Source organism: Dermochelys coriacea, chromosome 1 (genome assembly GCF_009764565.3).
Source record: "Dermochelys coriacea isolate rDerCor1 chromosome 1, rDerCor1.pri.v4, whole genome shotgun sequence".
Classification (NCBI taxonomy): Eukaryota; Metazoa; Chordata; order Testudines; family Dermochelyidae; genus Dermochelys; species Dermochelys coriacea.
Window position 1 is genome coordinate 209,689,752 of NC_050068.2, and position 18,091 is coordinate 209,707,842.

The 18,091-nt window shown below is 42.5% G+C and overlaps 1 protein-coding gene across 3 annotated transcripts in view; it reads left to right on the plus strand.

Moving 5' to 3' along the window:
- Positions 1-18,091, plus strand: part of CASR (calcium sensing receptor) — a 169,236-nt gene that overhangs the window by 47,165 nt on the left and 103,980 nt on the right. For 2 of the 3 annotated variants that reach the window (XM_038411854.2, XM_038411835.2), the window contains exon 2: positions 13,018-13,470. In XM_038411854.2, coding sequence (XP_038267782.1) covers positions 13,271-13,470 — 200 coding nt within the window. In that variant the 5' untranslated portion in view covers positions 13,018-13,270. The remainder of the gene's footprint in view (positions 1-13,017; positions 13,471-18,091) is intronic. The other variant, XM_043513115.1, reaches the window with a different exon arrangement.

Consider the following 18,091-nt stretch of genomic DNA (forward strand, 5'->3'; position numbering starts at 1 on the left):
TAGGGAACAGGAGATAGAGTAAAAATATAAATTTCATGGCATAAGCCAAGTACAGATGTCCACTATGGGGTTTCTTGCATCTTCCTCTGATGAATCTGGAATTGCCACTATCAGACACTGGACTGATTGACTGTTCTGCCCTGGGCAGAGCCCTCCCTAGGGTATGGCAAATCGGCCGACTGCTCCGGACCCTGTTCTTTGGGGGCCCTGTGGGACGGTGCAGTTGGCCAGTGCAGTTGGTCCCAGAAGTGATGGATTCATCACTTCTGCCTTGGGTCTCGCACCCTTGTAGGGGGCAGCCCTTGGTCCAGGGCCTGGAATTGCTGGTGGTGGGCCTGCCTTATCCTTTCTGATTTTGTTTCTATGCTCTGTACTCTCCCTTAGCAATATTCCCCACTTTATGTAGGGTTCCTGTTTGATTTTCATGTCATTAAAGAGCCTCCTGATGGAGCCATATGTGCCTCTCACTATGTTTTTTTTCAGTGGAGGAGGAATGGACTCAAAATTACTTGACTGCACTTTTGGAGGACAGATGAACTTAAATAAGCAGAGAATGTGAAACAAGTTGTTAAGTGAACATGCAATCTAGATTTACTAATGTATGTATGGAAAGAGGACCTAGCTTACTGAGAATTTTTCCTGCATTATTGTGAAAGAGATAAGAATTACCTCTTCTTGGCAACTTTTCATGATTTTATATTTTTGTATGTATGCTGAATAAATGCAAAAATAGATATTAAAAAGGAAATTTACAAGAATACATATTGTGGATAGGTTAAGGACTTAGCCTAGATATGTGGGCTATGTATGTAGCCTGGTTTTTGTAAAACTGATTACATTGAGAAACGAATTAGGGCTAGATCCATATAAGAATCATAGAATATCTGAGGGTTGGAAGGGACCTAAGGAGGTCATTGAGATCAACCCCCTGCTCAAAGCAGGACTAATCCCCAATTTCTGCCCCAGATGCCTAAATGGCCCCCTCAAGGATTGAGCTCACAACCCTGGGTTTAGCCAGCCAATGCTCAAACCACTGAGCTATCCCTCCCCCCTTAAAAAGGATTAAGACATTGTCACTCCTAGGGCACCTGCCACCTAGTAGAATTCTCAGCCCCAAGTTAGGTGTGCAGGCTCCTCATACAATGCCTGGGGAGAGTTAGAAAGAGTTAGACAAATTAGAGGACTGGGCCAAAAGAAATCTCATGAGGTTCAATAAGGACAAGTGCAGAGTCCTGCACTTAGGACGGAAGAATCCCATGCACTGCTACAGACTAGGGACCGAATGGCTAGGCAGCAGTTCTGCAGAACAGGACCTAGGGGTTACAGTGGATGAGAAGCTGGATATGAGTCAACAGTGTGCTGTTGTTGCCAAAAAGACCAATGGCATTTTGGGATGTATAAGTAGGGGCATTGCCAGCAGATCGAGGGACATGATCATTCCCCTCTATTCGACATTGGTGAGGCCTTATGTGGAGTACTGTGTCCAGTTTTGGGCCCCACACTACAAGAAGGATGTGGAAAAATTGGAAAGAGTCCAGTGGAGGGCAACAAAAATGATTAGGGGGCTGGAGCACATGATTTATGAGGAGAGGCTGAGGGAACTGGGATTATTTAGTCTGCAGAAGAGAAGAATGAGGGGGGATTTAATAGCTGTTTTCAACTACCTGAAAGGGGGTTCCAAAGAGGATGGATCTATACTGTTCTTAGTGGTAGTGGATGACAGAATGAGGAGTAATGGTCTCAAGTTGCAGTGGGGGAGGTTTAGATTGGATATTAGGAAAAACTTTTTCACTAGGAGGGTGGTGAAACACTGGAATGCGTTACCTAGGGAGGTGGTGGAATCTCCTTTCTTAGAAGTTTTTAAGGTCAGGCTTGACAACACCCTGGCTGGGGTGATTTAGTTGGGGATTGGTCCTGCTTTGAGCAGGGGGTTGGACTAGATGACCTCCTGAGGTCCCTTTCAACCCTGATATTCTATGATTCTCCAAAGCCAGCAATCTGAGCGATGAGCCACCTAAGCTAGCCAATAGGAGTTACCAAGGAAAGAGGGAGGGCTTAGGGCCCAAATCTTCAAAGGTACTTAAGTACCTAATTCCCATTGCTGTGGGGTTTAGGCACTGGACTGACTGGCCAGAAATAGGCACCTCCCTCCACTTCAGGTTCTCAGCTGTGGAGCCTCTCCTGAAGTAAGGCACCTCATCTAGGTCAGCTGTTGAGGTAGCCCATGCCCTGTCTCATGAAACCACAGAGAGAAACAGGCTATCCCATTATACCAAATAACCTAGTCGTTAGGACACTCATCAGGAATGTGGGAGACCCAGATGCAAGTCCCTGTTCTGAATCAGGTCATGTAGGGATTTGAACCAGTGCCTCTGGTAGCTCAGGTGAGTGCTCTCAGCTGCAGGCTATTGGTTACCCTGGAAGCTCTCTCTCTGGTTTTTCATGAAACACATCCAGAGGTCTGGGTTTCTCCTGATAGGGCATGTGCTGATTTGGCTCAGGTGTCTAATTCCTGGAGAGCATTTATAGCTGAGGATTCCAAGTGGAGGGAGGTGCCCATCTTTGGCCCCTCAGTTAGGCACCTAAGCACCTCTCACTGCCCCCTTCCTCTGTATTTCAGTCCTGGTGAGGTTTGGCAGGTGACTGCTTAGCTTCCTGGCTTCTGAGGATCCCTTCCTTAGGCACCTAACTCTCCCCATGCATCGTAGGCGAAGCCTGGTACCTGACTTGGGGCCAAGGATTTCATTAGGTGGCAGTGTACCTCAGGGTTAGGCATTGCAGTTCTGAGCAGAGCAATGCCTAAGTACCTCTGATGATCTGGGCCAGTGTGACTTGCTATGCAAGCAATGTGTTTGTGGAAGAAGGAAGATTGTCACCCCAAGGAAGGCTCATTAGGTGAGCCACAGGTACCTTTTGGAGAGGGATGTGTCCTCGAGAGGCAATTGCAAGTGCCTGTAGTGGTCACAAGAACCTCTGGGACTTTTGGGGGGGTTATTCCTGGCCTTTTCAATATCTATATGTGTATCTATGTGTAAAAGGTAGCCGCAGGCAGGCCAGGCCCATAAGCTTATTTAAAGCAATGGGGCATTGGCTACGTCTACATTACGAGCAGGGGTTGTGAGTTACAGCTCATGTACACATACTTATGCTAGCTCACTGAGAGAGCTAGAGTGAGTATAAATAGTAGTGTAGCTGCTATCGCAAAGGTGGCAGCAGCAGCATGGCAGTACCCAGTGGGTACATACTCAGCACAGCTAAGCCATACTGCCACTGACCATGCTTCTGTGGCTACATGACTATTTATAAAAAGAAAAGGAGTACTTGTGGCACCTTAGAGACTAACAAATTTATTAGAGCATAAGCTTTCGTGAGCTACAGCTCACTTCATCCGATGAAGTGAGCTGTAGCTCACGAAAGCTTATGCTCTAATAAATTTGTTAGTCTCTAAGGTGCCACAAGTACTCCTTTTCTTTTTGCGAATACAGACTAACACGGCTGCTACTCTGAAACCTATGACTATTTATACTCACACTAGCTTGTATGTGAGCTGGGAATTACATTTCTCGTTTGTAGTGTAGATGTATCCCTAGTGAGCTGTGTCAGCTTGGTGTAGCCTTGCATGAACATGTGATTTGTGGGGAGGGGGTGGGACTTTATTGTGGCTGTGAGGAGTAGAGCGATGAAGAGGCCAGAGGGAGCAGAAGAAAAGGTGACTTAATGAGCCCTCCCCTTTGGCAGCAGCATCTGGTTTTGTTGTTGGGAGAACGACCAACAGCAGGTGGTGGTGGTGATAGCAACTGCTGCTGTGACTCTTTTGGAGGCTGAGGTTGGTGCTGCTGGTGGGGCTACAGGTCACCGGTGGCTTCTGTAGCGACATCTGAACCCACAGCAGTGGCACAAGCCTCATATGCTTCTGTGAGAAATGGCTCTGAAGCAAACTGATGTCCTAAGACCACTGCTACATTCGTTTCTGGAAGCGGTGGGGAGTTACTCACTAAGGCTTCTCTGCTACTTCATTGAAGCACTGTCAGACTGTGGAGCAGGTCCTTATAGATTCATATCTATTAAGACCAGAGAGACAATTATCATTATTTAGTCTGAATTACTGCATAACATGGGTCATAAAATGTCAGATGATACCAAGTCAAATGCCTTACAGAAATCTGAATATATTATGTTAACTTTGTCAGCTAAACTTGTAATCCCATCAAGTATCTATTTCACATTTGTAAAACAAAACCTAATGTTCACAAAACCACATTGATTGGCATTAGTTTTTGTATCATCCTTTTATTCTTTACTGATTTCAATCTGGATCAGCTAATTGTCTTGTAGTTCTCCAGGCAATCCTGTTTACTGTTTTTAAATATTGGCTCAATATTAGCTTTTACCCATACCTCTGGAACTTCCCTAGTATTCTGAGATTTGTTCACTAATCAACAGCAGTGTCTCTGAGAGCTCCTCAGCCAATTATTTTAAAACAATTTGGTACAAAATACCTGGTTCTGCAGATTTTAAGCACTGTAACTTTAGTGATTGCTGTTTAAAATCCTGCCTAGTTACTGTTTGATTATGCAATACTTTCTCTTCTAGGTAAGATGTAAAAACATCAACCGGCATCTTCCAAGTAGAGAACAGAAAATATTTATTGAACTTTTCTGCATCATTATTAACAATTTTAGATCCTTCCTAGTAAAAGATCCATGCCACTGCTATGATTTCTTTTGCTCTTCCCTCTGCTCCCTCCCCTGATTCCGTGTCTGCCTGTATAGGATTCTCTTCAGCTCCCTCTTCCATTGCCCTCCATCTTCCTCTCTCCCTGAAACCTCTTTAATTCCCTCTACAGGAATTCAGGCAAAATGGCTGACATTTTGTTTCTGCTTCCTGTGGAGTCCAAAACCTGGAGTCTGTGTTTATAAAACAGAAAAAATACATTGATAAAAATGGAAAATGAAGAATAAGACTGTTTCAAAAAATTTGAATTGAAAACATTAAGGATATTTTTTTTAATTCTTCACAAAAAAATCTTAACCAGCTGTGTGTGTGAGGCAGACATGTAGAAAGACGAGATCTCAATTTTGAAGAGCTTGCAATATAAATATTTGCTTTCTGTTATGGAATAAAGTTTAGAGTGTAACAAATATTTGCCAAAGAACGGAAGTAGAAATAGATACAGAGCCTGCTCAATTCAATCACTTGATAATCTGATCTTTTAATTTGTGTGTTGAAACCACAGGAACAAAATTATTTGTACTAATAGCACAATTTCCACGCTATCCTTTAATACATTATGATGACTTCAGACATGCATTAGTGGATAATTCAACCAATGACTGGAAAAAGTTGTCATTAATATGGAAGAGACCGACATTCTTAATGAAATTAAGGAAAATAGAGCCCAAGGAAGATCTGTGATAACAAAAGATGACAGAGGGTGGAGGGGCTGGCTAATTCAGTATGCTGGCAAAAAGCAAGAGCTTTGCATCTGCACATCAGTGTTTATAAACCCTCCCTATGCGTGTGACTGAAAATATTTGATAACGCTTGTGGATTGTATAAAGTGAGTTGGGGAATCTCAGGGCCAGATTTACACAGGCATTTAGGCACGTAAAGATTCGGGAAGGTGCCTAGTGAGATTTTCAGTAGTGTGTAACAAATTAAATGGGAGTTAGGTGCCTGCCCTGCTTAGGTGCTTCTGTAAATCCCACTAGGCACCTATCTGCATCTTTAAGCACCTAAATACCTTTGTAAATCTGGCTTTCAATCTATTTCCTCAGGGAAAAGTGTTTTATTTGCATAATTCACCTCATTTAGGTACATACCAGTTCAGATGAGTGCCACATCTAGTCCAGTGTCTGATAGTGGCCAATTCCAGATTCATCAGAGGAAGATGCAAGAAACCCCATAGTGGACATCTGTACTTGGCTTATGCCATGAAATTTATATTTTAACTCTCTCATGTTCTCAGTATCTGTATTTAAATCTAATCCTTTTAAAAATCTTGTTATGCTCTTGGTCTGAGTGATAGCGTGTGGCAATGAGTTCCAAGTGCATTGTTTTTAAAAACACAGGAAAGGGTTGCAGCCTGGTGCAGTGAAGATAAACATGGGCCACAGTTTCCCTGTGCATACAATACTGGTAGGTATCAGGGGAATTTGTGAAGTTCACCAGCAACATGCCCATGCTTATGCCTCCATGAAGGAGCTACTAACTCACATCCCTGGCATGTCGCAGAATAAGGCTAGAGAATACACTCTCCCCTAAGGATCCTGCCACTTGGTGTCTGGGCAGGACACAAAAGTGAGAGAGTGGATGGTCTGGAGCATAAGCATGTAAAAATGTTCCATGGGTGGAGCTGGAAGGAAAAATGATTGGATAGGATGCAGCTCTCTCGGGTGGAGAATGGGGGATATCTGGAAGGCCAAGAAGACAGGGCTCTGCAGAAGCAGAAAGCTCTTAACTTCAGTGACCACAGAAGACCTTCAAACACAGACCAGGCTTGCTAGAAGTAGTCCAGGACTTTTGACCTCCAGGGGGGTTAGGAAATGCAATTCAGGGAAGTTGCAAAGCAGTGAACATTTCATTACAGTTTAAAGCAAAGAAAATCTGTTCAAGTATTTCCTGTCAACTTCTCAGAACAAACACAAATTCTATATGCTTTTCATTGTTACAATTGATGCATGTTTTTACTCATACTTTTATAATAAATGTAAAGAATTGTGAAAATGTTTGACTTTGAACAAGAGGCACCCAACCTGCAAAGAGTGAGAAATACTGCTCTAGTGATTAGCCTGGGTATTCATTTTCACCAGATCTTCTGACTCCCTGGTTGCAATGATGATGTCATCAGCATACACTGACAGCACCAGTTGTGTCTCTGAGCACTAACCTCATCAGCAGTTGGTAGAAGAGAGAGAATCATAAAATATCAGGGTTGGAAGGGACCTCAGGATGTCATCTAGTCCAACCCCCTGCTCAAAGCAGGACCAATCCCCAACTAAATCATCCCAGCCAGGGCTTTATCAAGCCTGACCTTAAAAACCTCAAATGAAGGAGATTCCACCACCTCCCTAACGCATTCCAGTGCTTCACCACCCTCCTAGTGAAAAAAGTTTTCCTAATATCCAACCTAAACCTCCCGCACTGCAGCTGGAGACCATTACTCCTTGTTCTGTCGTCTGCTACCACTGAGAACAGTCTAGATCCATCCTCTTTGGAAGGGCTTGATGGCAGTGGAGTAGTTGGTTGGACAGAGGGGATTCCTGATGACAGTTTTGATCAGGGTCTGGTTGAGCTTAAACAAGCATCTGCAGAACTGTATGCCACTGAAAGGAACCCTGCAAAGTGGATCCCAAAGCCAGACAGAAACAGTGTTCCCAAAAGATAAACATGATCCATCCAGTAAGACACATTTTCCTAGCCAAGTGCCAGAAAGGTGAGGGTAAAGACCATCCCTAGTTGCAGGCTGAAGAAGGTCTGAGACCAGTTGGAATAAGATGTCAAATATAGTCAGTCTGGGACAGAGTAGGTCTGGTTGAGGTGAGTCACTACTATCATAGACTTCTGCTGCAGCGAGATTACCCTTCTTATGACTTTAAAGTCCATGCATAGGAAGAATATTAATAACTTAGGGCACAAAAGCTCTTTCTTAAGCAGCAGTGCAAACACAATCTGTGCATGAATGGGGGAGTACTCAGCTCCCCAGTGACCTAGTCCACACAATGAGAAAGTCTAGACTCAGGATGTCTCAGAACAAAGAATCATAAAAATGTAGGGCTGGAAGGGAAATCGAGACTCCATCCCCCTGCACTGAAGCAGGACCAAGTTTACCCAGACCATCCCTGGCAGGTCTTTGTCCAACTGTTCTTGAAAACCTCTGAGAAGGATTCCTCAACACCCCTTGGAAGGTTAAGCTATTCCAGAGCTTAACTACCCTTATAGTTGGAAAGTTTTTTCCTAATATCTAACCTAAGCATCCCTTGCTGCATATCAAGCGAATTACTTCTTATCCCCTCTTCAATGAACACGGAAAGCAATTGATCACCCCCCCTCTATAACAGCCTTCAACATATTTGAAGACTATTATTGGGTCCTCACTCAGTCTTCTTGTCTCAAGATTAAACGTGCTCAGTTCATTTAACCTTTCTTCCTGGGTCAGTTTTTCTAAACCGTTGGTCATTTTTTTGCTCCCCTTTGGACTCTCATTTTTCCACAGCTTTCCTAAAGTGTAACATTCCAAACTAGACGCAGTATTCCAGCAGAGACCTCACTAGTGCTGAGTAGAGCAGGACAGTTGCTTCACGTATTTTACTTCTGACATTTTCTTAATATACCCCAGAAAGATATTAGCCTTTTTCAGGATTGCATCCCATTGTTGGCTCATATTTAATTTGTGATCCCCTATAATCCTCAGATCCTTTTCAGCAGTACTATTGCATAGACAGTTATTCTACATTTTGTATCTCTGCACTTGATTTTCCTTTTCTAAGAGTAGTAGTTTGTTAAATTTCATCTTGTTGATTTCAGACTAAGTCTCCAATTTGTGAAGATCATTTTGAATTCTAATCCTGTCTTGAAAGTGCTTGCAACCCCTCTCATCTTCGTATCATCTACAAATTTTATAAGCACACTCTCCACTCCATTAGCCAGGTCATTAATGAAAATGTTGAATGGTACTGGACCCAGGACAGACTTCTGCAGCACCTCATTAGATATGCCCTCCCTTTTCACCAGCAAACCATTGACAAGTGCTGTTTGAATACAATCTGTCAACCAGTTGTGCATCCACCTTATAGTAATTTCATGTAGACCATGTTTCCCTAATTTGCCTATGAGAATGTCATGTGGGACTGAGTAAAAAAGCTTTTCTAAAATCAAGATATATCATGTCCATTGGTTCCTTCCATCCACTAGTCCAGTAACCCTGTCAAAGAAAGAAATAAGTTAATTAGGCATGATTTGTTCTTGACAAATCTATATGGGCTGTTCCTTATAACCCTGTTATCCTCCAGGTGTTTATAAAGTGATTGTTTCATAATTTGTCCTGGTATCGGAAACAAAAAGTAAGGTACAAGAAAGTAAGATGACTGGTTTATAATTTCCTGGGCCCACTTTGTTCCCCTTTTTAAAGGTAGGTACTATGTTTGCCCTTTTCCAGTCTTCTGGGACTGCACTCGTCCTGCAGGAGTTCTCCAAGATAATTGCTAATGGTTCTGAAATTGCTTCAGCTAATTCCTTAAGTACCCTAACGTGAATATTGTCAGGCCCTGCTGACTAGAATACATCAAATTTATCTAAATATTCTTTAATCCAGGGGTTGGCAACCTTCAGCACGTGGCTCATCAGGGTAATCCGCTGGTGGGCTGTGAGACATTTTGTTTACATGGACTATCCGGAGGCACGGCCCCCCGGAGCTCCCAGTGGCCGCGGTTTGCCGTTCCCAGCCAATGGGAGTTACAGGAAACGGCAGCCAATGGATTACCCTGATGGGCCGTGTGCCAAAGGTTGCTGACCCCTGCTTTAATCTGTTCTTTCCCTGTTCTGGATTGTATTCTTTCCTCGGCCCATGTGACTCAATGGTTATTTTATAGATTCCCAGGGATTTGCTGTTGCACATTAGATGGAGGCAGGTTTCAGAGTGGTAGTTGTGTTAGTCTATATCAGCAAAAACAACGAGGAGTCCTTGTGGCACCTTAGAGACTAACACATTTATTTGGGCATAAGCTTTCGTGGGCTAAAACTCACCTCATCAGATGGATGGAGTGGAAAATACAGTAGCAGGTATATATACACAATACATGAAAAGATGGGAGTTGCCTTACCAAGTTGGGGGGAGGGAGTCAGTGCTAACGAGACAATTCAATTAACAGTAGAATACCAAGTGAGGAAAAATCACTTTTGTAGTGCTAATGATGGTGGCCCATTTCAAACAGTTGACAAGAAGGTGTGAGTAACAGTAGGGGGAAATTAGTATGGGGAAATTAGTTTTTGTAATGACCCATCCACTCCCAGTCTTTATTCAGGCCTAATTTGATGGTGTCCAGTTTGCAAATTAATTCCAGTTCTGCAGTTTCTCATTGGAGTCTGTTTTTGAAGTTTTTTTGTTGAAGAATTGCCACTTGGAGGGTTTCTGAGAATTAGGCCAGAGTGAGAAAGAAGCTCTAACCGCCCCCAGTTGCCTCTACTGGCCACTTTACCATTGGGAGTTCATCTCCCAGGACCCCACCATTAGAGCTGGATGAATTTTTTTTCAAAATGAAATGTTTTGATTTTCAGTGTGAAATGACTGATTGTTTTGAATTTTGAACTTCAATTTTATTTAAAATCAAAAGGTAAAAACAAACTCGAAAATTAAATGAAACATTTCAACAAAAAGTCAAAATTTTGACATTTCCCATGACATTAAAATTCTGAAAAATGTAATTTCAGAATTAGTGAAATTGTTCATCAAAATAGTTTAATTTTGACAAGGTTGAAATGCTTTGTTTCAATTTTAATGTAACAGTTGAAGCAGTGAAGTTGAAATGAAGCACTTTGACCTTATTGAAAGTGTTTTGATAATTTTTCATTGAACATTTTGACAAAATTATGACATTCTGATTCAACAAAATCAAAATGTTTTGCAGGAAAGTTCTGGTGGAAAGTTTTTGACCAGCTCTAACTAACAATGACCCAAGGTTCCTAGGAAATCAGATGCGTGCTGATAGAAAAGCACTTGCTCCAAGTGCCATATCAGGGTATAAGTGTAGAGGAGGTTTAGTACCAGCCTCTTCACTAGGGGGTCAGCAGGTTTCCTGGTGTGATTTCAGCCACCTCAAGCTCCTGGGGACCTAGGGCATGGGAGAACAGCATGGCAACCTGCCTATAAACGTTGGTGAGGAGGCTAAAGGAAACCGTCTCTCCCCACTCCAACCAGCAGCTGCTTTAAGAAGGCAGAATCACATACCTTTCCAATCAGGGAGAGAATTGTTGCCTAGCCGTGGTGGTGAGAAATGGGAGGAAAAACTAAGGAAAAAGACAAAAGGGAAAAAACCCAAACCCACAATAGTATCATGATTCCCTATGATACTAAGCCTGGCTTTTAAATCCTGTGCAGGGACATGGAAGACCCAAATGAAGCAGTACATGAAAACAAAGACAAATGAAGGGCCATCTGGCAACATTTGCGGGAGTGGGTGAGAAACAAAAAGGTGCAGGGGGCACAGGAGTTTGTGTGTATGACTATATGTGTACATGTGTGTGTCTCAGTGTATATGTGCATAACAAGAGAGTTTCTCCCTCAAGTCTTTGTGTACAGAACTACAAACCTAGAGACCCTGAGCTCTACTCTCAGTTCTTCCACTGTCTGTTATTGTTTCCTGAGAAAGGCAATTTATTGAGAATGCATGAGATACTTCCAAATATGTCTCACACAATGTCCATGACAGTTACAGATTCATAGATCACAGTGGGGCCCCAAGGTTCACTGTGATCATGTAGTCTTACTTCCTGCACAACACAAGCCACAGAGCTTCCTTGAATTAATCCCTGTTTGAACTAGATCACATCTTTTAGAAATGCATCCAATCTTCATTTTAAAATGTTAATTGATGGAGAATCCACCACAACCCATGGTACGTTGCTCCAATGGTTGATTATCTTGTTAAAAATGTGCACCTTGCTTCTAATCTGAATTTATCTAGCTTCAATTTCCAGACCTTGCATCTTGATGTACTTTTGCTATATTGAAGAGCCTTCCATTATCAGATTTCTTTTCCGCATATACATATGTGCAGGCTCTGATTAAGCCACCTCTTATCTTAGCAGTTAATATGTTACAGAAGAAAATCTACTGAACACAGATGAGACACAATATTTAACAGGATGCAGTCCTCAAAGCAGGATTCGTAACTAAACCAGGAATGGTATGATCAGTGAACCTTAGAAGACTCAGAGGTTCAACTTGGAGAAATATCCTGATTCTACAGGGTTTTCCAAGCCATTTTGGGTGGGAAGGCTTGTGAGAAAAGATTTTCTTGTTAGCTTCTTTCTGCTGGAGGGAAAGGAATCTGGCCCAAACAGGAAGTTGGTAAGGACTCTGTGAAAATGGGGTGGAAAACCCTAGCCAAACAGTTTACCATATTTCTCTGAGTATCAAATACGTTTGGTCTGAGTTTTGGGCCAAGGTGTAGGTTGGTTCTTACTTTACCTAAATAGGGTTTCCCATTCTCTACTTGCGTTATGTCATCTTTCTTATCCCAAATGGGATGCAATCTTCCACCCCGATCCCCAGTAAATACTATATGTACTGTTTATATAGGGCTGACTCTAGGTTTTGCGAGGCTCATTGTGAAGTAAGACAGGCAGACCTCACAGACGTCAGGCAGACTTCTGTAACCCACTTAAAACATCTGGGGGATGGGAGAATTTGGCAGCTGAGAGGGTCCAGGGTACTTGTTGTTAAGGGGTTGGGGATGGTCATGTAGATTTCATAAATTAAAAGTGGGGCAGGGAGCATCTCAGCAACTGGAAGAGGTGGGGCCCCAAGGTTCATCTTTCAAAGTGGGAGTGAGTTGTTATGGGCTGTTGGGTGGAGGATGGGCCGGATGTGCCCTGGGAAGGGGATCTGACAAAGCAGGGCCACCCTTGAACGCATGGGACCCTGTAAAATTTTGCACCTGGTATGTGTCTAGCTAGGACTGGTGCTGCTATGCATACAGAATTTCCATTGATGTTTCATTATGCTGCATGTCACATACCTGCCACGTATTGTTGCAGCATTGTGGTGTGGAGGTGCAGTGGTGTAACACCATCATGACTTTGGTACTCTTCAGTAGCCCAAGAAGTAGGATAAACCCATGAAAACCAGTCCTATATCACATGTTGGGAGGAGTGGTGACCCTTGCTGTCCTGTGAATACTGAAATAGAGTAGGCATAATGCAGCCAGCGTGGGGTACATGAATAAAAGGCACGGCACAAAAGTGCAAATAACAATTCTTTGTGTAGCTGGTCACTTTTTGTATCTCATTCTTTTTCAGAAGTTCTCAGAGATGGGCTCCACATAACACTTCAGTTCTGAAGAACCAAGGACTGTAGGATCAGTAGTGTACAATGGAGAAGATAGCAGGAGAAATACCAGCCCTGAGGTTACCATCTTGTGGCTTATTGTACTGCAGACATGTACTCCCAACCCAGAGTGTGCTGCCTTAGGGAGAGGAAATACTTGTCAGACGTTACTAGATCCATTTATTTTCTTACATCTTTTTTACTTTTGCATCCTGTAATGCGCTTATGAAAAAAGGAATGATGACTTTTTATGGTTGCTGTTTGATTCTCTTGGTGTTTACCTGGAACACCTCTGCCTACGGACCAAATCAAAGGGCGCAGAAGAAGGGAGACATTATTCTTGGGGGACTGTTCCCCATTCATTTTGGAGTGGCTGCCAAAGACCAGGATTTAAAATCTAGGCCAGAATCAGTGGAGTGTATAAGGTAAGCCAAAAAGAAACTGGTAAAAATATGCAATGCTGGAGCCTTTACCTTGGTCAGTTATAAGTGAGGTGCCTTACTGCTTCAATAGTATAGCTGTAGCTAGCTATCAAATACAACACATCTTTACTGTGTATAGTATCTTTAATACAATTTGTAACCCAAATTCTTTACAGAGTTAAGTATTTGTCTTTTGCTTTTTATGACAAGAACTCAAGCTCCAATTTTGCATTCCATCTACATTATCTTTGCTTTTTGCTACTGATGGGGGGCACCATGTGAAAACAGTAGACTTGCTCCCCACAGAGCTAAGTAATACAAGACCATGGAAGTGTGTGGTGTAAAGAGAATGAATGGTGAATAAGTAAAATTAAATGTTAAGAATTATTTAGTGGCTTACAGTGAGAAAGAACAATGCAAGTTATAGTTCTCAATGCTGCCAAATCACAAATACACAAATCTATTCAGGCAACGAATAATGGATGTTTAATAAATAATATTTATATAACTATATATATACTTTACTTAGAATCACAGCAAATGCAATGGAAGTGACCAAAATGTTTTTATAAGATTGTCTGACTACAGTTATGTGTGGCAAAAAAGGGTTTTGAAATAATGAAATCTCATATTTTTATTGTGCCTTTCCTCCTCCCTCCCAAAGCACTTCACTTACAGTGAGCTACATTTTAAAAGTGTTTAGGTGCCTGAAGGTACAGATAAGTGGGCATTAGATGCCTAGGCACTTTTGAAAATTCCTCTGGGCACCTGTCTTCCTCCATAGGCACCTCAATACTTTAAAAAATCTGGCCCTATGGTCCCAAAGCTGAATTCTGTAATCGATCCTTGCTCAACCAAAATTAAATTACTTTAATTTAATTTAATCTTTGGCACTAAGGTCTATGTGTATGTATGTGAATTGCTTCTTCCACTACTGAAATATAGCCAGTTCTGGGGTGAGATGTGGTAGATGTTTAACCTTGCACAGCAACACTACATAGCAATTTAAGATAGAACATTACAACAAAAATTGAATTCAATTGAAACTTCATGGAGGCAAAATGTAAGATATTCAGTTTGGAATTTGGTCATGACAAAGGGGGGAAACACTTGTGCTCCTGAGCAGTAAAGCGGCATGGGACTTTAATAACAACACGTGGTCAGGGTGTCTGTTTTACACCTTATCTAAAACAGCATGTCTAGAAGCACACTGACTTCTAATACTAGGCTGGGGAATTAGTTCAATACGGGGATTCAGAATAATGATAATGAATGCCTAACACCATTCCTGCTTCGCCTAGTACAGTGTTTTTCAACCTGAGGCCCGTAGACCCTTGCGGGGGAGAGTGCAGACAATATTTAAGAAGTCCGGGAAAGATCATTGCGATAGAACAGTGGTTTTCATGGATCCCTGTTGGGGGCACAAACTATGTCAAAGATTTCCAAAGGGGTCTGCACCTCCATTTGAAATTTTTTAGGAGTATGCAAATGAAAAAAGGTTGAAAACCACTGACTTAGGTTTCCTTAGTGGTCTCCCATCCAAATACTGAGCTGGTTCAATCCAACTAGTTTATAAGATCAGACAGAGTCACAGCACATAGTGGTCTGAATACAGTGCATAAGAGAGCAGAAGGAAAGAACTTTAACAAAACAATTCTAAAGCGTCTCTTGTTTTATTCAATACGCTTACCTAAAAACTATAGGCTAAATCTACATCTAGGGAAATGCAACCTAAATGGAGCTACCATAAGGTGGGTGCAAAACTGGTTGGGAAACTGTTCCCAGAGAGTAGTTATCAGTGGTTCACAGTCATGCTGGAAGGGCATAACAAGTGGGGTCCTGCAGAGATCAATTCTGGGTCTGGTTCTTTTCAATATCTTCATCAATGATTTAGATAATGGCATAGAGAGTACGCTTATGAAGTTTGTGGACGATACCAAGCTGGGAGGGGTTGCAAGTGCATTGGAGGGTAGGATTAAAATTCAGAATGATCTGGATAAACTGGAGAAATGGACTGAAGTAAATAGGATGAATTAAATAAGGACAAATGCAAAGTACTCCATTTAGGAAGGAACAATCAGATGCACACATACAAAATGGGAAATGACTGCCTAAGGAGTACTGCAGAAAGGGATCTGTGGGACATAGTGGATCACAAACTAAATATGAGTCAGCAGTGTAACACTGTTGCAAAAAAAGTGAACAGCATTCTGGCAGTATTAGCAAGAGTGTTGTAAGCAAGACACGAGAAGTAACTCTTACAATTTATTCCATGCTGATTATGCCTTAAATGGAGTATTGTGTCCAGTTCTGGGTGCCATATTTCAGGACAGATATTGACAAATTGGAGAAAGTCCAGAGAAGAGCAACAAAACGATTAAAGGTCTAGAAAACATGACCTATGAGAGAAGATTGAAAAAATTGGGTTTGTTTAGTCTGGAAAAGAAAAGACTGAGAGGGGACATGATAACAGTTTTCGAGTACATAAAAGATTGTTACAAGGAGGAGGGAGAAAAATTGTTTTTCTTAACCTCTGAGGATAGGACAAGAAGCAATGGGCTTACATTGCAGCAAGGAAGATTTAGGTTGGACATTAGCTGTCAGGGTGGTTAAGCACTGGGATAAATTCCCTAGGGAGGTTGTGGAATCTCCATCATTGGAGATTTTTAAGAGCAGGACAAACACCTGTCAGGAATGATCTAGATAATACTTAGTTTTCCCAAGAGTGCAGGGGACTAGACTAGATGACTTCTCAAGGTCCCTTCCAGTCCTATGATTCTATGATTTTACACAGTGGACGTAGATTAAGTGTTGCAACAGCTGACATTTAGGCACCTTGCCACCCAGTGGACTCCACAGCCCTGAGCTAGGTACCCAGGCTCCCTGTACAATTCACAAGGAGAGTTAAGTGCCTGGGAAAGGTATTCATGGAAGGCAACAAGCTGATCAGGAAGAGGCCTAAGCTAATCAGTAGGAAATGCCTACGTCCCATCCCCTCAAAGGGAGTTGGAAGCCTCCTTCCACTCAAGATTCACAGCCGTGAACCAAGGCAGTCCTTTGTAGCAAAAAAACTGAGGGGGAAGAGGAGCCCCCTTCTGCATACCCAGTGGTTTGAGCACTCAAGTAGATATCCTTGCCATCCATTCATTGGGCCAGAGAGTGAAAAATGACTCTATAGCCTGCTAGTTAGGGCACTGATGTGAGGGATCCAGATTCAATTTCCTGTTGCTTCTTCAGTGCACATTTAACTATTTCATGCAAAGTTGATCAGCTTCAATGGGAGACATTGAGAGAGCCCCAACCCTAAAATATCCTGTAGCCCATTGGTAGGGGGTAGATCAGGTTCAAATCGTTGTTCCACCTCAGACAGAGCAGGGATTTGAACCTGGGTTTCCCACAACTTGGGTGAATGCTCTAACCACTGAGCTATTCTCCTCAGATCTGCCTTGTGCAGGGCCCAATCCTGTAAGCTTGTTCTTAGGTAGCCTCTGAGGATGACTAATGCATTGGACCCCACAGACAAGATAGGCAGGGGAATGCTTAGTCTGAGAACCCCACTGTGGTTTAGGCACAGAGCAACTCAGCAGCAGGACGTAGGCAGCTTTGCGCATGGCCACTGAAAGAAATTTAGGTGTCTCAGAGATTTTGCTAGCAGAAATCTAGGTGCCAAGGGAATTTATGCCCCTACAGGGCAGGTGCTGGTGCTGGGGGTGCTGCTGCACCCCTGGCTTGAAGTGGTTTCCATCATATGCATGGTTTACAGTTTGGTTCAATGGTTCTTAGCACCCCCATGATACAGATTGTTCCATCACCCCTACTTCAGGGTTAGGAAGCAGCTGAGCAGGGTTTTGAGCATCTACATTTTGGATTTAGCTGCCTATAACGGCTGTTAGGTGCCTATATTTCCTTGTGGATCTAGCACTAAACATATATAAAATCCAGCACAACTTCTCTGTCACACTCTCAAAGCAGTGGTACGTGTCAGCATTTGAACTTGATTCAGCGTTCCTTTACTGTCTTAGATGCAGTAAAATTGCATTTTAAATGTGCAAAGTGACATCTTAAGATCCAGCCTTTGCTTGCTTACATAAAGCCTGATCTAAATGGGTCCATTGACGTCAGTGGGGTTTGGATCAGGCTGATATTGAAGCAAAGCAGTTAAGCCACTATGTATCTATGTAGACTGCTTTTAAATAAAAGAAAAGGAGTACTTATGGCACCTTAGAGACTAACAAATTTATTTGAGCATAAGCTTTTGTGAGCTACAGCGTCGGATGAAGTGAGCTATAGCTCACGAAAGCTTATGCTCAAATAAATTTGTTAGTCTCTAAGGTGCCACAAGTACTCCTTTTGTTTTTGTGGATACAGACTAACACGGCTGCTTCTCTGAAACCTGCTTTTAGATAAGCACTCTCTAACTGATCTAACTCTGAGAACAATGGTTCTTTGAGTGCTTGCTCATGTCAGTTCCATTTTAGCAATGCCAGTGGCCAACACAGTGGCCGTATTGGGGAGCATGCGGCGTTCTGGTGAAGATGTTGCCCCCTTCTCAGTGCTCATCAGTGGCCATGTCAGAGCGAAGATTGATAGCCCCACTGACCAGTCCACAGAAGAGATCCACTTC